Source organism: Dermacentor andersoni, chromosome 11 (genome assembly GCF_023375885.2).
Source record: "Dermacentor andersoni chromosome 11, qqDerAnde1_hic_scaffold, whole genome shotgun sequence".
NCBI lineage: Eukaryota > Metazoa > Arthropoda > Arachnida > Ixodida > Ixodidae > Dermacentor > Dermacentor andersoni.
Window position 1 is genome coordinate 45,994,892 of NC_092824.1, and position 23,852 is coordinate 46,018,743.

Sequence of the window (23,852 nt, forward strand, 5' to 3'; positions counted from 1 at the left end):
GATCCATTATGCACAGATAAATAAACTGATTCCTAATTATTTTATTTCAATGGGTGCAATGGTGTTGGAATCCGACTAGACTGGGCGATGTTTAGGTGGGCATTAAAAAATAGGCTGCACTAGGCACTCTGAAAACAATAACTGGCCCCTAAAGTGCTTGTTAGTATTATTTATTGAACGATTTTTCATGTCAAGCAGACTACAGGATTTTGGTAACGCCAGCACTGCTGCATTAGTTGAACGTTCGCGAGAACGTGCTTGAAGCTCTTCAGGCGAAATCGAAAATTCAGATACTAGGGACGTATTTAAACCCGATGTGTGTTACCTCGCCGCACTCCTGCAAAACTTAGTGCTCCGTGCTAAATAACAGTACTTAAGGCATGTGTAAATATATTCCAAGGAAAAGATTAGCAGCGTTCAGTAATAAAAGTGTGATGTCAATGTAAAGTCATTGGAAGGTAATGAAATATTAAACCCCACAGCATTCGTTCCTATGACTGTTCCTGGCATTGGAAGAAACCCAAAGGTGAGAATTGCTTGTCATGTCCTTCTAGTTATGACAGAGCTGGGGAATATTTTTCCACACTTAAATGCAGAATGCGATGCAAAATCTAAAGGACACTGAGGCTGTAATTTTGCCTCAAAATTATTGACGAAGCAGCTTCTAAAGTAAAAGGAACATTTCAGTGAGTTTGCTATTTCAGCATGGTTACAGTATTGCACCGTCATTCAAACGGAAATAGATGAAGAGATACGTGCCTAATAATGAATGCCATTAATTCGAAGCGCCATAGTTATTTAAAACAACTGACACCGAGTTCTCTGGCGTCATCTGTCAGAGAACGCCGTCGTACGGTTATACGTACCAGAAGGCAGAATATCGGGCTTTGTCGATTGTTGGTGCTCCAGGGAAGAACATTCGATAGGTAGAATGCCAAGAACATCATAACAACGTCGCAGATAAGCATCCCTCCCCAAAGTTCCCCAATCGTGACGTTGTCTTTGTCAAGCACTCTCCTGGTCACGAGTGACCATGATGCGCCTCCTGCAACGTCCATGGGTTTGAGAGAAAATTGAGCGCTTTTTCCGAACTATGCACCTGCATGGGTAATATTTATGTTTTTAGTATTCTTTCTATATATGATGTCTTTTTCAGAAAAAGAAAGAATATTGCTTTCTTTAGATTAATCATGGGCCCTATGATACACAGTGTTCTTATGGCTGCAGAAATTCCTAACCAAATGACTGTAAGAGTAGAAAACGTGGCGTTATCGTAAGATGGTGTGCTTGTGGAGCTCCCGCATTCGATATTACTTAGACTAAGCTTTGAAATTTGACGATGAATTGATCAAATTAGCGGGATTTCCAACATATAAAAATGGGGGTCTAATACGGAACAACCGCCTCAAATATTGCTATTAAGACTGTTACTCCGAAGTTTCTGATAAAGCTAAAGATAAAATTTTTATTGAGTTTTCTGAAAATCACGGTATGACTGGTGAAATATGCAAGTTTCGTTTTGCAAACCGGTATTTTAGCAACCGGTATTTTATGCCAGACATAAGCCTTTCTGGAACAACTATGGTCAGAAATCGTATTCGAACGGAAGAAATAGTGAACAACTTTGAATAATCAATTCTGGAACCAAATACGGATTCAACAGGAAGGAGTATATTATCCGCATAAAAAGCTTTGAATAACTCCGGATACTATACTAAACACAATAAGAGGAAGCTCTAGCTCGGGAGCCCTTGTATAGATTTACAAAAACAAATATTTTTTTCTCGGCAACCTTGTGGGGGAAGGTCTGCAGTGAATGATATGATATTTTAACTACCCTCTATCGCCAAAGTATGATATAGGGGAGTGGAGATATAGATAAGAACACTCAAATAAATAATAAATAACGTTAAAATACAGTACTAAGAGTAGAAACATCAAGGCAAATGAAAATGAAAATACAACCGCGATAGAGCCAGTGCTCTGAGCTTAGGGGAAGGTTGAAAACCGTCCATGCACCGTCTGAAAAGGTCTGCGCAGAATGAAATAAAGGCAATACAAACCTTCGTAGTCTCGGGCGATGCAGATAATCCTCATTACAGAGTATAAAGCTGTGTGGGGCAAGACACACGTGGCGAGTTTCGACTTCCTTGATTTTAGGAAATAGTTGGGCAACGGTACTGACGATGATGAGATGAAGGCAGGAGCAATAAGTGCTAGCGTTATGACCAGGAGTATTGCACTCGACCCTGCAAACATTATTACAAGTAAATAGTGCGTTAATATTAGCACGGAGCCGGTGGCCTAACACTGAATATGCGTGGGTCTCTCCTCGAATCACAATACCTCCAAGACGAACTCGAGCTATGCCGAAAAGCAACGTGCGCACCATCGCGAGCTAGAGTTCAGATACCACTACAACATAAACAAAGCTAAAGTGTCTTCTGCCACAGTGTGGTAAAACAGAGTTTATTCAATATATTGCTTTGGGCATGCGCAGTAGGCTGCACCATTTCAGTTTCGCATACTTGGTTAACACTTGCTTTACACTTACTACAGATAGAGCTACCGGCAAGATGTATTATCTCCTGGAGGATATAGAGACGGGTACAAGTGAGTCCAATGGGAGCCTCCTAATCTTCTCCATTCCAAAAACATCTGGCGCATTCTATGCATCCGATACATGAATTGATTCACAGGCAGACGCAATCAGCACTATAGAAAAAAAAATAAAGGATGTCCTCACCAAGCGAGGTGTCATGACAAAATTCTCGCGGCACATCTAACGAAAAGAATGGTAGATGATCTCTCTTACGCTGATGATGAAAAACTCGCACCTCAGCGTTGACGTTGTTTCGGTTAACTTTAGGCGAACGCAGCACATCAACTGAACTCGGAGGAGCGAGAGGTTGTTGATTGGGGAGTGAAAGGTGGGGCTAAGTGCAGCGTGGTAACTGTCTCTCAATAGAGGACCCCTCACCCGCACTGCACATGAGGAAGGGTGAGAAAGGGGAGGTGGCAGCGACAACAGAGGATGCCTATGCGCGTGACGGAACAAGCTCAAAGACGGTCGGTAAGACCGCCATAATCGGCGAAGGTTAGCAAAGCACGTAACTGCACCCTAAGAGGGAAGTTGCAGCCCGAAGAGTGCAGAGTGTGTTCTACCGCTGCGTAAGGGAGGTTATACTGGCAGCAGATGCTGACGAGGGGCTTTCGCGCTGCGGCGGTAGCCGGGCACTTGTAGAGCAGGTGCTGCAGAATTTCCAGCGCGCCGCAGTCTCGGCAGAGGGGGGATGGTGCTGACGTTCGGTGGGCCAAATAGAGAGGGTGCGGAGGTCGAGGAGGATGGCGTGCTCCCTCCTGGCGAACCCTGCTTCCGGGAGACAGCGCCGGGGGGCGCCCTTGCGCTAATGTCCCTTAATACACTCTAAGAACAGTTTACACCCTTTGGAGTGCCCCTTCTGCCACACAACAATAATCGGCATCTGCCTTGATGCCGTTTCCTTTGTTTAACGCTGCGAGCCAGGTACTTTCCAGTAACGAACGGCATGCGCGTTATCAGCATGATAGCATTGCCGACAGGAAATGCAATCATGCTGATAACGCGCATCCCCACGAGCTCCGCGTTTGTGGGAGAAGCGCGGAACGAGAGGCTGCACTGTCTGGTGCGGTGCAGTGCAGGCAGCAGCCGCGGAGGCGTCGTTGAGGACGGAGCCGTCCGAGTACAGGTGTGTCCTTCCCACCAAGTCGCCCTGTATCCGTGCAGCAACCTCCTGCCCTATTGCGCATAGAGGTGTGCGGTGCTTGGAACGGACGCCCGGAAGGTCGAGGCACACGTGTAGTAGCGCGCGCTGGTTCGGGGGCGGTGTGGGTGCAAGGAGCACCGGTGGATCAGCCACCATGTCGTCGAAGAGGTCAAAGACCCTTCCCACACGCGGCTTGAGGAGTCGGCGGAGTAGGGACAGCATGGGTCCGGCGCCCGGGGCTCGGGAGAGACGCTCCAGGTGGCCAAGCCTACGCACATCGGACGTGATGGAGACGGGTCATGCGCCAGTTTCCGCCAGTGTCTACGCCACGCGTGAGGTACGGGGAGGCCGTGGCACGTGCACAGGGTTTGTCGGTGATCGCGATTGATGCACTACCACAAATTCTCGCGAAAAGGGCACCGCGGCAGCGCATAAAGCACCTCTGGCATTTCGAGAGCCTCGTAAAGGCACATCACAAACGACGGAGGCAGCCGTCGCCACGCGCGCGATGCCTGCGTACGACGCTCTCTATTCGGTACATCTCCGCACGTAGCTGCCTTACTGCAGGAGTGAAGGTGAGACGGCGGTCTAGGGCGAGCTCGAAGTAGCGGACCATTGCTCGCCAGCAGAGGGGGAGGCCATTGACAAGCACGCCACCGGTGTGGCGGTGGGTGGCAGCGTGGGTGTGTACCATGAAGGTCTCGCTCTTGCTGGAGGAGAGGCGCAGACTGATGACAAGAAGGAAGCCAGCCACAGCGTCCAGGGCCGCCTGTAGCTGGTCACGCATCTCGCACATGCCGGTGGTCGGGCAACGAACGTATAGCGTCTCGTCGTCCGCCTAAACCACATCGCGCCCAGGGAAGGGGCCTGTTTTTGGCACGCACTCTATGATGGGTACAAGAGTGCGGCTAAACAGGAAGGCACTCAACACGCTTCCCTGAGGCACGCCGCAGATCATCGGGACGTACGGGTACAGCGGACGTCCTGCCTTTTAAGAAGGGCCGAATATAGGTGCAGCGGTGGCATAGAGGTAGAGCATCCGCCTCGCGTGCAAGAGGATGGTAGTTCAAATCCCGGTGTCGCGCAATTTTCCACCGGATGAAAAAAAATCCGTGTGTTGATAAAATTGCATAAACAGCCCTGGAGTAGGGCCTGATCCCGGTGACCAGAACCGGTAACGCACTTCCTCACCAGAGTGGTATTGGCCACCCTGGTGCAGTACTTGGCCGCAACACCCTATATGACTACAGCAATCAAACTCCGGCCATACGTCCCCAGCAGCTCCGAAGCAACTGACCACGGCGGCGGTCAGACCTGTGACGTAGCAGAGGGTGCTAAGAATGCCTCGCTCCGGACAGGCCACCGTTGAAATTTGAACCTGGCAACGTTTAACGCTAGAACGTTATCTACTGAGGCGAGTCTAGCAGGGCTATTGGAGGAATTAGAGGGCAGTAATTGGGACATTGGGAGTCCAGCCCACATATAACGAACTTGATCGTCACGTGGCATTTGTTCGTTGTATCCAAAGTTCGTACTATGTGGACCACCTATAATACGGGAAAAAAGACCAAGCGAGAAGAAAGTTCACTTTATTTTTGAAAAAAGTCCGTGATGCATGTCTGCTTCTTCAAAGCTGATCGCATCACTGCCGTTTCTAATTTTTCCAGCGCGGTAATATGTTCATTGCCAAGGCCTCTGCTGCACACGAGTTCCTTAAGCGACGCGATGTAACCCATCGCGGTTGAAGCATTCACAGCCACCGGCGGTAGAGCAGCATCCTCGTCCTCGTCGGTCTCTGGGCAGTCAGGAAGGGCTCGCACTTCACGCACAATAGCTTCGTCAGTGCATGGCTCCGCAATGTCGGCGTCGTCATCAGCAGAAACGAAATCGTCCCAGACGACGTCAGGTCCGGCCAGCTGCGTGTCAACGGCGCGTTGCCACAAGTCCTCGTGCGACCGGCCTTCCGGTGGGTGATCTATGGCGTCCTCGGTGCCTGGGCCCATAAAACCCGCCTTGCGGAAGCAATTTTCCATGCACTCCGCGGTGATTTCCATCCACGCCGCTTTCAACATGTCCACGGCGGCAAGCAAGCTGATGCGAACTGGCATGGCAGCATCAATCGCGATCAACAAGCGTTGGATGACGCGCCGCCGGTAGCACACCTTGAACGCATGAGTGATGCCCATATCCAGCGGCTGAATCTTGCAGGTTGCATTGGGAAGCAAGAAGAGCACTGTCACCGCGCTCAAGGAAGGCTGCACATGGTGCGCCGCACAGTTATCCAGCACTAGCAGGACCTTCCTGTTTTTTCGTGCCATGTCGCGGTCGAACTGGACAAGCCACTCGGCAAATAAGTCACGACTCATCCAGGCTTTTGTTTTGTTCCTGTAGCGTACGGGCACGTAGCTTCCAAAGCATCGCGGCTTACGTGACTTGCCAATGACAAAAGGCAGCCGCCGGTCACTGCCGTCCATATTGACACACAGAAGAACGGTTATGCGCAACTTGCTGTTCTTACCTCCTGCGCACTTGTCGCCTTTCAAGCCATGCGTTTTAGATGGCGACATCTGATAAAACAACGCAGTCTCGTGGGCATTGTAAACGTCCCGTGGAGCATAGCTCGTAATTGTTGGGAGGTTGTCGGAAAGCCACGCATCGACGTCCTCGTTGTTCACAGACGCGGCCTCGCCGACGACCGCTTTTAAAACAATTCCGTGGCGAGCCTTAAACCGGTGGAGCCATCCATTGCCTGGGCTGAAATCGGGAAAGTCCAAAAGGAAGGCGAAGTCTTTAGCCTTGGAGAGCATCAGCGGTCCACTGATCGGAACGTTGCGAGACCACGCGCCAGCGAACCACTTCAGCAGTGCGTACTCAACGTCCGCGTAGGTCGCCTTCCGAAGGCCCTTTCTAGTCGTCGGGTCGGCATTCACGGTAGCACCAAGAATCTTTTCCTTGCCCTTAGCAATGGTGAAATGGTCGATTTCGACAGTCCGTACTTCTTGACCAGTTCGCAGTTTTTTGCACCTTGAGCAAGTTCATTACCAGTGGCCATCTTCGTTGCGATGTCGACAGCTTTCCTTTTAGCACCTGAAGAGGTCGGCGTACAGTCCTCCATCGCACCAAGCGCAAGTCAAACCCTTGGGCTCGCGCGCTGAGGCTGCCTTCAACTCCCCGATCTGGGAAAGGCACGGATGCGGCAACGATGTCAATGCAGTGCCATCGCACAGAAAGAATCGACGGCGCAATGCCCTCAGCGCGGGGTGGCAACGGAGCAACGAATGGAGAACCGGTTTGAGCCGGTAGAGCAGACGCCTGACTTTTCGGATTGGCCGACGCAGATCACATGGATGCATCACAGCGACGCGGGCGGCGCCACTTTCTCTTTCGTCACCGCGCGCGCGCGCTTTTTCGTTTTCATTTTTCAACGCGCGCTTTTTCTTTTTTTTTACTTTATTTTACCCGAAAAGGAGCGCCGGGGGCCGCTTTGTGCGCTCTGTGTTCGAGTCGTGTCAGGGAAACACAAAGTGCGCGAAATTCGCCTGCCGCGGGTTCGCAGTCCAGCGAAACCGCACCAAACACCGCCGGCTTGGTCAACTACAGGGGCCCAGCTTTGCGTTAACTCTAACCGAGTGTTGAGGCCACAACAGTTCGTTCTATGTGAGACACTGTGCCATTGCCCCAATATATATTTTGACGGTAGCACCGCCCTCGTTCGTACTAAGCGAGCGTTCGTTATATCTGTGGCTGTTATAAGTGCCCCCAACGACGGCAAGGCAGTCAGCCGTGGAGTGATGTGCTCGGAAGCCACACTGTTCAGGGGGCAGGGCAGCACTAGTCTGCGCGATCCACTACAGCCACGAGAGGGCCATGGCTTCCATGGTTTTGCCAGAAATCGACGTGAGTGATATCACCCTGTAAGAGATGATGTCGCGTGGCGGCTTGCCACGCTTCAGAAGCGGCACGATAATCGTGTGGCGCCAATGATCCAAGAGGCAGCCGCTGCGCATGACGCCGTTGTACGCGTCGAGCGGCGGATGACGCTGATTGTTGTCCAGGTTGCCCAGCATCTGGTGCGTGGCCCCGTCCGGCCCGGGCACACTGCAGCATCTTCCGCGGCACAGAACCCGCTACAGCGCGTGGAAGGAGAAGCCAGCATCGCACAAACTTCTGATCGCCTGCGCGTGGGTTGGCTCAAGAGAGCCTCGTAGAGTACCTGTAGCGCGAGCACAGGTACGCCGGGTGTGAGATGCAGCGGTGGCAGCAAAAGCATCCGCGAGTAGCTTGGCGAGCGCCAGCTCAGTGATGAGGAGACGCAGCGCGCTCCACCTGGCGGGGCGTAGCCTCCTTGCGAGCGGCGCACGAAGCGCACCTTACACGCCCTGTCCGGTGGTGACATCAAAGCATGTATCGAGGGCGAGCACGCAGCTGTTGCGAGCAAGCGAGCGAGCAGCGGGAGAGTAGAAGCAAGAGTGGTGGGAGTGAGGTCACGTCCGCTCTGGTAGGTAGGTGTTCAGTTTATGGCAGGCACATGTTTTCCATCATTTACCCGTTTAAATATCATGACACTTCCGTGGGGGCGATGTTCTTAGTGACGTCATAATCTCCGCTTTCTACCTCCACCTTTCCAGGAATTTCGCCGAAGTCGTGCTCAAATGGAGGGTCTCTAGAGTCTGCGATGCGGTGCTTCGGTGTGCGGTAATCAATGATTTATAATTAGTGAACTTAGTCCAGACATTTCGGCAACTCCCCTTGTAACTAAACTTATGCTGTGATGCCGCACCTATAACGAAACCCATATATTTTGTACTGTACATTCTTTGTTTGATTCATTTTGAATCTGGTCTCCAGCCGTTTTAGGAGGTTTACCGAAAGTACTGCGCAGAAAACAAGAATATCACTCGACGCTAAAATAGGTGTACGTCGCCGGGCGTCGATCAGCCGCGTTGTAGTGAGCCCATATGCAATGCACAAACTCCGAAGTAGATGGGTGCGGTGGTACTTGGGGTTATTACCCGCCGTGGTTGCTCAATGACACATATGCGATAACACAATAATGAAGAAAACATCATTCTGCCTTAAGATGGTAGAAATTTGACCATAAGTTTTCAGTACTTTCTCAATGAAGCTTTAATGCCGTAGCCTCAAAGCAGGAATAATGACGCAGACGCATTGGAACATTATCTACACTGCTCACCGATATAGGCATAAGAACGTTAGAAAGCGTGAACTGGACACGAACTAAAACTGCAGAAAAAGAAAACACGCACACAATGGTACCTGTAGATGGGCAAATATGTGTCTTTTCCGACCTGGTCCTCTTCACGCTTTTTAACGCATTTATGAATTTTCAACCTGGCCAAGCTACTACTCTGGCGATATAAACAGTTTGCAGAATATTTGGCCCAAGAAAACGTATTGCATATTAGAAACAAGATATGCATCAAAGCAGCTTCAGCTATATTGAAGGACTATTAGCACAAATTGATAAGGGAATTACCGCAAAATTTGAGTGCCTAGCATCGCTCAAATAACGAATGTGACTAGTCATCCAGCGTAAAACTGGCGTGGGCTATCATGGAACCTGCGCAAAGTTAATCCAGGTTGTGGTGTTTGATGCAACTAGCGCACTTAACGGATTAACCGGTAAACGCAAACCACTTGTAATAGGAGAACAAGATTGCGCAGTCATTGACTGTGATGTAGCTATATATAGCCTCTTCCATAGCCTTGTTCACCTCCTAGGAAAACTTGTAGGCAGAACTGGCGCAGAAGCGTCAGTAGTCAAGAATTAGCTGGACCGCCGTAAGATTATTTGCCACAGCCTACATTAGTGGGTAGACGTGAGCTAAATGTCGCGGGCTCTATACTGAAGGTCTTTTAGCACAAATTAATAGAAAAATTTATTGAATACTGAGTGCCCAGCATGGCTCAAATGCTTGGCCTGACTGGTCATGCAGCGTAAAACCAGCGTGGGCTTTCATAAACTTGTACAAAGTTAAATAGCGGCAGGCCATCGGATTCTAATCACTTCCGCCATCAGTGATCAGTAGATGGTTGCTGTTCCCGACGGTACTAAAAATGCGTCGCAGTGCTATGAAATTATTCACACCTTTAGGGAACACACAGGTGAGGAGTATGATGACTAGGCAATCTCCAACGAGAGAGATGACGAATGACACGGTGACCAGGCTCACGTTCAATCCCTCGCCGTAGGAGTGTTCCTCATTTCTAGGGAAAAACATCATTGCGATAGCGATGAAACTCAAGACGACGCCATTGGCCAGAGCCGTTAAGAAGTTGCCCCAGATGAACTCGGCATCAGATAACCCCATTACGCACTGGTGTTCCTGGAAAAGATAATGCAAATGATTAAAAATTCCAGTGAAGGATAGCATACAGTGCGGTTTGTTCATGTGCGGCTTTTCCCTCTCCAGATGGGCATGCGCAATCTAACCTTTTTGCATCCAGATATGTAAATACAGTTAAAGTGGGTGGAAGTAATAAAAAAGGGAAACTAGTGCAACAGAGGATGCCGGAGAAATAAATGACATAGGTACTAGTCTCCCAGAAAAAAATAATTACCGTAACTCTTCAGCGCTTCAAAAAGGTTGTAGGTAAGAGCTTGAGAAGTTTTCTCAAAGCCTTATGAGTGAGTGAGCGATGATGTGAAGAATATATTTGAAGCAATGGGACACTAGCAGTGGCGTAGCCAGAAATTTCTTTCGGGGGGGGGGGGGGGGGGGGCTCACAATGCAGCTCAGCCTCCTCCTAAGAGGAAACATTAGGTCGGATGCTCCTATCTAAATACATGTAGTAGGAGAATTCATTTTTCTTGGCATCTACTTCAGCAAATTTTATGAGGTTTGTTGCATTTAAAAGACAATCTTAAATTCTAGTTATTGTCTGTTTCGAATTTTCGATTTAGGTCGTCAATATTTTATTGACAAAAGTGACAAAAATCGAAAATTTTCAGAAAACAAAACAATGAAGTTTACAACTCTGTAAATCAGCAATGAAAATTGATATCACAATTCTGTGAATTGCACATAATAGTACATGTACAGCGGACAAAATTGATGTTAAACGTGAGTCTGAAAAAATTAAGTATTATCGAAATACGGCTTTTGCAGAACCCTTGTACATAACATAACCAATTCACATAATATACAAATAGACAAATCGAATTTGTACGCTTTGAATGGTATAATGGACGCCGTTTACAGAACCGCAATATCTGTTCTTGATGCAGAGCTAATAATTTGTAAACTTCGTGCTTCTATATTTTTCTAAGTCTCGAATTTTTCAAAATATTTTAAACAAAGTTCGTGCCCTAAATCGAAATTTCTCTTCCAACCGACACTAGAATTTAACTTACTCTCTCAAATGCAACAAGCTTCATTAAAAGCGATTCAGGAGTTATCTTCGAAAAGCGTTTCTGTGCTTTACATGTATGTGAATAGGCCACGTCCGAGTTGGGCCCGAGCTAAAGCTTCCTCTTAAATAATTTGCCTAGGTATCAAATACATGAATAATATCTGCATTGCCATTGGCAAAGATGCTGCAAACGAATTCTTGAACGCTACCCACTATCAATACAAGTAAAATATGTATTCTTTTATAAAATATCATACTCGTATGTGCCAAAAATTGTGCCCAACATAACTGATGTCAATGCTTCCATGTATTTTGTCTGTTTAGTAAGTAAAGAAAATATCACACGAACTTCAGAACTACATAAGTTCGAAACCAGCAAACCAGTGCATGCCGCTGATATGAAAAATGTAAAAGCCATGAAATGAACAAGTTGAGGACAAATATGTTAGTGAAACTTTGTCATTCAATATCCTTGTTTACATTCTTGTAGATTTGCAACGGCCAGTGAAATATCTCAATGACGCTGTCATTTGTTCCAATGTATTACGCAGGAGCAGCTGTCACCGGTCGTGTATCGTGAGTAATTGCACCGAAATTATGGTCGCAACATAGAGCCCGTACAAGAAGCAGGAGTTCTGCAGAAAATACGAGGGCGAGTCAAATGAAAGTGAGCCAATGCGAATATATGACAAACGGGGTACTTTATTTAAAAGTAGCCTCGATGAGCATTTAGACGTTTGTCCCATTGACTAACGAGTCGCGTAATTCCCGTCTCATAAAGCTCCTGTGATTGTTGCTTCAAAACGTCTGCAACTGACTTTCACGTCATCGTCCCAGACGAATTTGGTTCCCTTGAGCTGTTTTTTCGGTTGCCCCAAAATGTGGAAGTCGCAAGGCGACAGGTCTGTGCTGTATGGCGGATGTAGCAGCGTTTCCGGCTTGAACTTTGCCAGTTTTGTACTAACCACATCACCGACGTGGGGACGCGCATTGTCGTGGAACAAGATGACCCCATTCGTCTATTTTTCACGTACTTTGTTCTTGAATGCGACACGCAGCCGATCTGGCGTTTCACAATATCGGAAACAATTGATAGTCTCTCAAGATTTAGCAAATTCTATCAGTAATGGCCCCTGACGATCAAAAAATAAAAGTCAACAACACCTTTCCAATAGAAATGACGGCCTTTGCTTTCTTTGGGGCTGGTGAACGCGAATGTTTTCATTGTAAGCTTTGCCGTCGTGTTTCAGGCTCGCAGTAGTGGCATGATGGTTCATCTCCGATCACAACTGCAGACAAGAAATCGTCACCCTTATTGTGATACCGGATGAGATGAGTAAAGACAGCGCCGAACTTCTCCGTATTCTGGCGGTGGTTCAAAACCTTGAGCATCCATTGCGCACACAAGAGCCGATAACCGAAATGTTCATGAATTATGACGTGAATGGTGACGGTGAACCGAACTGTGACTGATGTTCACACGCTCTGGCTCATCCTCCGTTCTTGTGTCATCAGCTCATCAACCTTTGCACTTTTGTTAGGGGTGATTGCATGACGGCTTTGGTCCGGTCTGGGATCGTCTTCGCAACTTTCACGTCCTTCTTTAAACCGTTTGTTCTAACGCTTCACAGTGGCCAATGAAATGCAATGTTCAATGTACACGGCAGCCATACGGTGACTAATTTCTTTTTGGGACACACTTGCAGCTGTCAAAAACCTCACGGTACCACGCTGCTCAACTTCTGGAGCGTCCATTACGTCATGCAACCATGTTCAACCCAGGGTATGAGAGCATTAAAGAACATTTATCCTCACACCTGCGTGTCACTTTTGTAAATGAGAGATGCCTGTCTGCTACGCGTAGGCCTTGCAGATAATGAACAGAACCATAATTGCGCAGGGTGGGTAGGCTCACTTTCATTTGACTCGCCCTGGTACATTATATATGCGAAGATACAGATTGATAAAGGACAAAAAAGTGCCACTGGAAACAAAGTTCACTGCACGTATGCACAAAACCTCGCAACAAGATATCTAAACATACCTATCAGTCTCCAATAAATCTACGTATCTAAGAAAAATCATGGTATATAATGGGTCAAACAAGGCAAATAAACATGTTGCGCAATCACAGATTCACAGAATACTAGATCCCTCCCCCATTCCATCCACTCCCCCCGATGTATCGCGCGCGACAAAAAGCGGGTGCTTCCTCCCCGCTTTTCTCCCTTGCGCACGCAAGACTGAGCCACCATCGTTGGCTCACCCATGCCTCCTTAAGCTTTCACTCGCACATACAGCATGCGGCACGTGGTCACGACGTTATCGCCTTTGTACTTTATGGGGAACATGAGGGTGACGGCGACGGCAGGAATGCGCCTAGAGTGTCCATATAATTGCTATCGCAATCATATAATAAGAGTATCCGTCAACTGAAGCGTCCCATGGCCCATTACTTTAAGCAAAAGAAGTAACAAAATCGAACTTTCACCATGCGACAATGCGCCACCATGCGCCGCAACAACGTCTTTTTTTTTTCTTTTGTGGGGCGGGGGCACCGTAATGAAAAAAAAATGCAAGGTATGTTGGTCACAATCGAATGCCTACTTTGGGCAACTAATATGGCTTTTAAAGGAATATCGAAGAAAACATGAGACGCTTGGTCCACCAAGAACCATGCGCAGACTGCTCGGTATCCTACTCCGGTGAGACAAGACTTTCTGGAGAGGTTGCGCTCAAGCGAACGCGGTGCAATCCGTCGAGTCCCCACAGTGATGGCGGCGAGCGACCATTGTTTCTTTTTCTCGTCTGGTAGCTAGAAAGTGTCCAAAACTCTGCCAGGAGAGAATGTACTCGGCCAGAAAAAACCGAACGCGCACCGAAGTGCGCCGCGCGGTGGTCGGGGCAACACGAGAAAAACGCAAGCGCTCTGACTGGCTCTGGCAGCCCGCGGGTAGGGGAGCGAGAACAAAAAAAAATTGAGAAGGCTCAATGTGTCCTCGTGTTTAAAAGTCAACGTAGAAAAATAAATAAGAACGTAGTTACCTTGGCTGTCTTTAGTGTCTTCACTGGATGCTTTGGCGCAGGTGAAAAAAAAAATTATATTTTTTTATGTGACATGACGCCACGAATGAAGCACCACAACACTTCGTCTCATCGGGCGTCGCTGAGGGCTTTGTCAGCCTGTCTGATGGTGTGTTGATTTGGCTTGTATCGTTGTACGGCCCGACGTATGGCTTTGGAACAGTTATTGAACCTTTGGCGTCAAATATTTATGGGAACATCAAACTTACAAAGTTCCGCCATTGAAAATCTAAAGCACACGTTTGGAAATGCCAATGCACCTTTCACATCAAAAATTTATGAGAACTTTACACCCATAATGTTTCGGAATTGACATCCTCGCGCTTCGTAGATTCCATAATAGAGAGTGTAGATTCCGCGGCCTCGTCGAGATGCCGCGGCGAGCCCGTTCGCCATCAAAACGTCCTTGAAGCTTTGTGCTCGGATGGGGCTGCTTGCGTTATGTGACTTGCGGTGCATGGGCGTTGGCGCGAAATCCAACCCGAGTTCGCAATTTTTGCGGTGAAATGGCTGTTCGAGCGTGAAAAAGACGCTCTAGACAAAATCCAGAATGATTTCCGGCGTCGGGGTAGCTTTGGTCGGCGCTGCACGGACAGCACGAAAAATATTCGGAGAGGGGGGCTGAAGCCCTATAAGCAACCCCCCCCCCCCCCCCTGGCTACGCCCCTGGACACTAGTAAACATTGATTATAAGTGTAGTTCCTTAAAACGCCTCCTTCACTGATAGATTACAACCACCAAAGAAACACGTGCAAACGGCTTCCTCAATAATTATCTCATCAATGCAGGTCTGGACGATAAATGGCGTTTTATGCATACACCCGTCAAAAAGATCTTGCAGGGTACGCCAGAGGGGTAAACCGGAACGGACCAGTCCGTCTCATAACATATTGCTCACGCTGTCAAGACTCACGCATGCGCACACACGTTCTTCCGTACGCGCAGCCGTGCCACATTTGTAAATTCGTGCAAATAATGGGGGAAATAATCCGAGGACATCGAAACACTTCTTGTGAACTGCTTCAGTGAATTTGTGAATTCGAAAGTTGTTAATACAAAAGAATTTTTCTCCAATTGAACACCGCTGAGTAGTCCTTCGAGTTATGAAGTACTCGCGGGCACCCGAGAGCGCTCAGACGCTTGGCTTGGTTACCCCGTGTGTAACATACCCGCCGCCGTTTTCACAAATGCACTTCGACTCGACCGTCTACTCGAAATGTTCCTTGAGGGCGGCTTTTCATTTCGCAAATCACCCGCCACTTCTAATGCTTCTTGAGGGAAGGAAAGGTCAAGCGCTTCACTGGAAAATATCAAGGTAGCCCTGTAGGTACTTTGAATCGCTCGTGTAATGCAGTAATTCCTAAACATGACTGCCTTGCGTTCTGTCCCTCGCCTCACCGGCTTTTTCATTTACTTATTTATTTATTCAATACCGCCGGCCGCCTTTTGCTAGCCAGGGCAGGAGTGGGTACAAGACGTTTTACATATTAATGGTCCACCAAGAAAACAACAACAGTACCAGTTACAATAGAGAACCACATAAGCACACAGTAAGGTTACTGCGAAACAAATCAGGAACAAACAAAACAAGAGGCAAACGCGTTACATTCAAATCCGAGAAAGAAAGCACTAAAAACACCGAGCACACAAAGCTTATTGGCTAGAACTGACTGCTGAACAAAATGCATCGGGTGGGGATAAGGTGGCCACATCGTAGGGTAACTTGTTCCAGTCAGCTATCGTTCTTGGAAAGAAGAACAGCTTGTATGTGTTGGTTCTGCACTGAAGCATTATAACTGTTTTGTCGTGTTTCTGCCGAGCCTGTCGGGTTCTGTTGTACTGCATGTAAGTGTGGAATTATATTTTGGTACGATTATTAATGGTTGCAAATAACATATTGAGACGGTGCATTTTTTCGACGACATTCCAAGGTGGGAAGACCGGAGCGGCTAAGATTAGATATCGATACGTGTCTTCCGTAGGCATGGTGTATAAATCGCAGTGCCTTTCTCTGAACCCGTTCAATACTTTTTAGATTCCTTTTAGTGTGCGGATCCCAGGTCACGTCAGCATATTCCACTAGGGGACGCACGAGCGAAGTATAAGCTACAAGTTTTGTTTTAGTGGCTGCATGTTTTAACCTGTGTCGTAGTAGCCATAGTCTTTGGATGCCACTGAAACAATGTTTTTAATGTGGGGGCTCCAACTGAGGTTCGACCTGATCGTTACGCCAAGATACTCGAATTGTTCTACTGGTGCTACATAAGCGCTATTAATTTTGAAAGAATACTTCAGTGGATCTTTCTTTCGGGTTAAGGTCATTTGTTTGCATTTCGTGACATTTAATGTCATCGACCAGTTTTGGCTCCAATTACTAACAGCACACAAGTAGTTGTTTAGAATGAGCTGGTCACCTTCGGTAAGAATTGTGTGATAGATTACGCAGTCATCTGCAAAAAACGGGCCCGCACAGGAGAATCAAGCTTTTGGTCATTTAAATACATACGAAAAAGAAGCGGTCCAAGGACTGGGCCCTGTGGCACTCCTGAATATAGTGGAGCGATGGGTGAGCTTGAACTGGATATCTGGACGTATTGTTGCCGGTGAGATAAGTATGAATCAAGCCACTGTAAAATTTGTTGATTCTGTAAGATGTGTCTAAGTTTTAGGGAAAGTTTACTATGCAGTACGCGACCGAAGGTTTTTTCAAAGTCCAAGAAAATGGCATCTATTTGTCCTGCTTTGTCAAGGATTTTACAGAAATCATTGGTAGTGTGAATTAGCTGTGTCATAGTAGATAACCCGCGACGAAATCCATGTTGAGCTTCATAAAAAAAATTATTGCCTTCCAAGAATGAGGCGATGTGTTTGGAAACACATCACTTTACTTGCGGTACACAACAAGCTAATTGACCTGTAATTAGCGACATGGAACTTGGTACCAGATTTGTGCACAGGAATAACCTCAGCCAATTTCCAATCACTGGGGACGTCACCCTCTCGTAGACTAGTACGGAAAATAATAAAGCGGAAATTTGAACACCACTCCACCTATCTGGAAAGAAACGTGTTCGGAATATCATCTGGTCCAGATGATTTCTTTGTATTCAGGCGTAAATGGGCGGAAAGAAATGCCTTCTTCGCTTATGCTAAGATCAGGTACCTGGAAGCTGGTTGATCTGAAATCGGTACACGGAGCACCACCACGCAGGAACAGAGAAGAAAAATGGTCGTTGAATGTTGCCGCTATTTCTTGTTTGTCACTAACGTCCACGTCGTTTATTGTCAATTTGTGTATGGGGTCATTTTTTGAGTTAGACGAGCCCAGAATTTTCGCGGGTCATTAATGAGGAAGTTGTGCAGCTTTACATTAATGAATTGCAATTTCAATTGCCTTATTTTTATTCTTAGCTCTCTACGAAATGCAACTCTCGAAATGTTACGGGAACGTCTGCTTACGCGACGTTTTAGGTGAATTATTTCTCGAGTAATCCATGGACTGTGGCTATGAATTTTCTTTTTCCTCAGCGGGACGTACCAATGAATACACTTATGTACCGTACTTTTAAAATCCAACCACAATTCATTCGGAATTGTGTGGCCTTCACTGTACCTTGCTAAAAAATTGTCAAATTCTTGTTCAAGAAAATCTAAAATACTCTCGTCTTCAGCGTTATTGAAATCGTCAAATTGTTTTGTTGCGTGGCGTGTGATTGGTCGTGCCATATTGGTTTTGAAAGGCACTAAATCATGGTCGGATATACCAGGCATAATATCAAGCGTGAAGTCCAGCCTAGCATCAGACACAACTACAAGGTCTAGAAGTGAGCCCGTGGTAGCAGCAACCCGCGATGGTTCAACTACAACCTGGTTCAATTTAAAAGAAAAAGCACAATCGAGTAGCAAATCAGAACGCCGGCATTAAGATGAGACGCTCAAGGATTCCCAGTTAATTTTTAGTAAGGTAAAATCACCACAGAAGATGACATGTGCATATCGTTTTTCGTGCTCATTCAAAAAGTCATACCAGCGTCTCAAGCATACGTAATTCTGAATTTGGTGGCCTGTAAACGGCGCCAATAAAGATGCTCTGTTTGGAAGTATAAAGTCGGATCCAGACCATTTCTATGCTAGTATGGTGTGGTACAAGCGTATAATCTGTTCCTTTCTTTATTACAATGGCTACCCCACCCCCTCTAGAACTGCGGTCATGGCGGATAATTTCGTGCGAATGAGGTATCATATCCTTATCGGATATGTTGTCATGGAGCCACGTTCGGTGATCACCGCAATATCGGGCTCATACGTTAAAACAAGACCTTCGAAGTCTTCAGTTTCATTCAGGATGCTGTGAGCATTATTGTTCAGAACAGAAAACTCGCTTTGAACTGTGTCTCTATGGCCTGAATTGCGGCTCTTAAGCCGACTCTTTTTTTCTGAAGTTATAATTAGGCCGTCATTGTGAAACTACAGGGACTATTTTATCTTGAGTGTCGTCCCATTGGAACAGTTTACCATTAATTTTGATTTTGTCGAATGACAGCATGACCTTGGGGCCTTTCTTCCTGTGTTCAGCAGCAGCAGCCCAGAGTTTCTTTCGGATCGATTGTACCCGCGGGGAGAAATATTCCGATATGCTATAGGCTGTGCCTCTCAGTGTGTTACAATTCTTCAAAATATTGGCCTTATCTCTGCCATCCACATGTTTGAATATGACGGGTCGGCACCTGCCCTCGACTGGGCGGCCAATTCTATGAATACGCTCGATAGCCACGTTTGGAACATTTAGAGCGTCAGCCAGAACGCTTTTAGACACGACCTGTTCGAGGAATTGCCGATTTTCTTCGGGCGATTCTTTTATGCCATATACAAACAAGATCTCTCTTCTACTCCTATTCTCCAAGTCGTCCACTTTCAAAGCCAGTTTTTCGACTTCTGACTGAAGCTCGTCAACTTTGCTCGTGTAATTAGTCACCGTAGCAGAAATATCGTCAAGCTTCTTGTCAGTTGAAAACAGCTTAATACTTGTTTCCTTAATCTTGCTGTTAGTAGCTTGCACAGTGTGGTTAAGTTCACGAAAATCTTCAATAAGGGTCTGAAGCATCTCTGCCGTAGACGGTCGCGGGTTAGTCTCTACGTCACCACAGGTAGGCAGTAGGTTCACAAACCAATGGTAAATCGTAGTAAGCGTATCACTCAACGACCGTGGGCACGGCAGAAGCCAGAGGCAAGCATTGTCACTGCGGTAGTTATAGGGTAGGCGACGGTCTCTCACCTGAACGAAAAACAGGAAAGGATTCGTGAGCGGCTTTGTCGCTGTGCCCCTGCCGCGCCCACTGGCCGGAATCCGTTAAGTGGCCGAACTTTTATGCTGCCAAAACTGTGACGTAACCGATGACGGCGAGGAAAATCCGGCAAGCAACGGTGCCCATGTGCGCATGTCCGCAAGCATGTCACTGATGTCGCATCTCTGTGGACTGGCAGGCCTGAAGATACAGTATTCCGTCGTCTCAGTCGCAGAAAGGCCGCAGCATGTCTCGGTGGCGGGGGGTGTCGGGCAGATGAAGAACACGGCCTGACCGAAAAATAGGAAAGGATTCGTGAGCGGCATATTCGCTGTGCCCCTGCCGCGACCACTGGCCGGAATCCGCGAAGTGGCCGGACTTTTATGCTGCCAAAACTGTGACGTAACCGATGATGGCGAGGAAAATCCGGCAAGTAACGGTGCCCATGTGCGCATGTCCGGAAGCATGTCACTGATGTCGCATCTCCGTGAACTGGTAGGCCTGGAGATACATATTCCGTCGTCTCAGCCGCAGAAAGGCCAAAGCATGTCTCGGTGGCTGGGGATGTCGGGCAGATGAAGAGCACGGCGTAAACGAAAAATAGGAAAGGATTCGTGAGCGGCATTGTCGCTGTGCCCCTGCCACGCCCACTGGACGCCGTTTGCCTCCGTAGCTTTTCTTTAGTTAACAATGCTGTGTATATTCAAGCGCCTCGTTTTGCGGAGTGGTGCAATACTCTGGAGCGCGTCGGCAACGTAATAAATCTATAGCTGCGCCGAGACAGATTGGCGGTCCTGTCAAGACAACTGCCAGCTAGGACAGAGACATGATCTGACCTATTCCTTGCATCAGCCAATGGAAGACATGCATAGGAGTATTCTTCGTGCGAGCGCTTAAAACTACTATCGGTGCCTCTGCGTTCTCATGTTTCTCGCGGCAGATCGAGCAAAGCCGCAAAAGTTCAAGCGCGGCGGAATACGCTGCAACAGCGGCGGACTTGAACAACTGAAATGAAAGGAACAGCAAAAATTCCTGCCATTAGTGCGTGTGTGGCTTGTGTGTTCCACTGCTGGACGCAGATATGGCTCCACGAGCGCCGGCATTCGCAGCTTCCAAGCGGATTGTACTCGGGTAGAAGGCCACTCACACGCTAATCGAAGGAAGGCGAATCGCATCGAATCGTAGCAAGGCAAGCCTCTCTACGAAGAAGCAGGTGCGTTGGCTTCAATTCTTTTTTTTTTATTGCACGCAGCTACGTTCTCTAGAGTAGACAAGAAGAGCAATGTATATTGCATGGGAAGTGTGCAGTCACTGGCTTTTAAAGTCATAAGGAATAATTACGTGAGCGAAGCTTTGAAATACTCAGTTTTATTAGCATATTCTACCTATTAACATCCGCGCCCAACGAGAAAGTGACGAACCATGAAATGGCTTTCAGAATTGTGCCTTCATTTATACACAAGTGAATGGAAGGTTTTACTTCTATACAAAACAGAATAACAATGCGAAAGAATATATTTTTCGTACATCACAATATTTTTATTGTGGTAAAAATAACTGTAGCAGTAACATACCTTCAATTACAGACAGTGCTAGCAAGTGATAGCAGATATATATAACATATCTTTGTTGTGAACATTCCATCCATTAAGGGGTGCGCTATGTGAGTATTAGATCCCTGTAAGCCAGTCCGGCTGCGCATGCGACAAACTCGCTGAAAAATGTCTTCTTGCACATATAAATTAAAAATTATCTGCAGATAAATGTAAAATTTGTTTGAGTTCTGGAGCGCACAAAAAAACAAAACAAAGAGGCATTCGTAATGATTGTATTTAGTACGAAAAGTAAACTTAAGAAAGGAATAGCTAGTTCAGTGACCCTTAAAATAATTGCTTGTTTATTACCAGCCCATAGGAACTACGGGTGCTGAGGGAAACAGACTTGAGTGCCAGACTATAGACATCCTATGCCTAAGTTCTCTCTCTCCCTCTTTTACTCCCCATTCCCCTCCCCACGTATAGGGTAGCAAACTGGACTCAGTCTAGTTAACCTCCCTGCCTTTCTGTCTTCCCTTCTCTCTCTCTCTCTCTCTAACGTAAAGCAATTTCAAACATTTCTATTCCGGTCCTACAATCAGTCCTCCCCGATTGCTCAAAAATTTTTGGGTCATCCCGAACTCTGTCTCTCTATCATGCGAACTCACGAAAACCACGATAGGTCCCCATCCGATATGATGTGTACACACTGATTATGCAACATTAAACCGAGCAAAACATGAATTATTCCTAATTCCAAGCCTTTTCGCCATTAGAACTGAGCTATTGGTCAAAAGTGTTAGGGCTACGCACCCTTCGCCTGCCTGTCACGCGACGTCACCAAACCGCGAAAACTCACACGTCAATGTGGCGTATACGCGTTAAAGATACGTTAATATGCCAACTAAAACTGAATTTGTTTTAATCGCCAGAGACTGCCCCATTCCGAAAGGATTAGAAGATGCCTGCCCGCCAACAGCTTAGGCATTTGCTACTCTCACGTGCCAGTGAGGATGGATTTATTTACTTATAATAAACCTTCTTGCGTGGCCGTAAAATGTTATCGAGCTCTTTCGGCAGGCAAACGACAACGCTCTGACAAGTCTTTCTTGCTTAGGATTTCTCCTTTAGCGACATTGTTAACCTTCCGTTGCACGCCGCCGCGATTATGGACCATCCATGGCAAGCTAAGTAAGGGGAAGCAGACCAATCGCAGACGCCGGCACTGCGCTCTTCATCCGGTTATCCATTTTCGCTGCGCTTGCCCCATCGAAACTTACTTACCGTGAGCGTGCTCCTCGTCTGTTTTCAGCGAATTAGATAAGAACAAGCGCTAAGTACAGGCAATATGTTATTCGTTTTGAAAGTGAACAAAGGTGACCGCCTACGAACGAGGTGAGCAGTTGATTCGGCTATTCAGACAACACAGCGGATCACCGCCCGATGCTTACGTTGGCGGGTAAGCGAAATTTGACGGAAGAATATTGGAATAAAACAGAATGGAATAGTTTTACTTTATAAGGAGCCGGGCTGGCAGAGCTGCAGAGCGTCCGCCCTATCCGCTCCCTTCATTCTGACGTGTAGTTGGCGAATATTGCTGCTGATAAATGGTCTAGCTTAACTGTCTAATTATGCTGCGCTTTAGCCTGAATGGGTAATATTATTACGCCAGTATCCTGTTGATAATTAAACAGGTTCTCTACAATCGACATCTACAATATGCGAAGCATGCTTGGTATAGTACAGAACGGTTGTTATATAAGTGCTCAGCAGAGAATGGTTACTACTCTTGCGGCGTGCGTATTGTATGCGTAGGTAGCGGTGTGATATCGCCTCCAGAGCTGGCGAAGAAGAAGGGGCCTGACGTGCATGTAGCGCGACCTTTAGTGGGCTGACTATCGCCTCCAGAGCAGGTGACGGAGATGACTGCTCATGTGCTCACGCGGTGACTTTGCACTACGGCTTCACTGCGGCTGCGCCTCGCTCAAAACCTACGCTGCTGATGTTGCGCGGTATATCTCTCTGCGTGACTGCGTGAACCCGACACTACCAACAACGAGAGAATATGCTTTCCGTAGCCCATCTGACGAAATCCCTGGCATATATATATTACGCAACAAACGAGCAGTGACCGGACTGACCACATCATCTCGAGGCCAAGGTCTTCCTGCTCATCACAATACGCCACCCTGCACAGTCGTACCCACACCTGAAACGGGGAGGCAGCATGAATCAATGAGGGCAACAAGGTAGAGCGACGCTCACAGTTCTCCTCCACTGCCACCGTTGCACGCCGTTCGACGACGTCGTCTTCACCGTTGTTCTCTACAACAGCCTCAATTCTCGGCACGCGCCAAGAACGGGCCAACACGCCTCAACTCTGCTTGCCGAGTTGCACCGCTCTGGGCGCGCAGACGTCGACGGCGCAATACGACGCCGTCAACGCACAAGACAATGCGCCCTGTGTCCAGACGCTCAGTCATAACCACCAGTGAGCCGTTTTTGGCCTTCGCCGCAACACGAACTTTCCTTGCACTTCCGAACGCACGCTACGAATTGTCAGTCATGTATATATGCTTGCAGTATCTACTCTTTCTATCCGTGCCTTTTGCACATATCTCAACCGCGCTTCGCACTAGGATGGGGCCCTGCGGTGGCACGACTGTCTCCTCCAGAGCCGCTGATAAGGATGATGGTTCATGTGCCCATACGCGAGTACAACACGCTGGCGCTCGACCTGAGCGGCTGCGGTATTGGCCGCTCCCGAGATCCCACGGAACCGTCGCTGGCCGGCCTAATTATACCGTCGCTACGGCGGCTACTTCGTC

The 23,852-nt window shown here is 47.5% G+C and overlaps 1 protein-coding gene across 1 annotated transcript; it reads right to left on the minus strand.

The window, feature by feature from the left end:
- Window positions 1–5,324: 5,324 nt before the first annotated feature.
- LOC126517798 (tigger transposable element-derived protein 6-like) lies at window positions 5,325–6,313 on the minus strand. The gene has a single exon (XM_050167594.3). It carries the CDS (start codon window positions 6,311–6,313, stop codon window positions 5,336–5,338), a length of 978 nt encoding a protein of 325 aa, XP_050023551.2. The 3' UTR covers window positions 5,325–5,335.
- Between the last annotated feature and the right edge of the window lie 17,539 nt (window positions 6,314–23,852).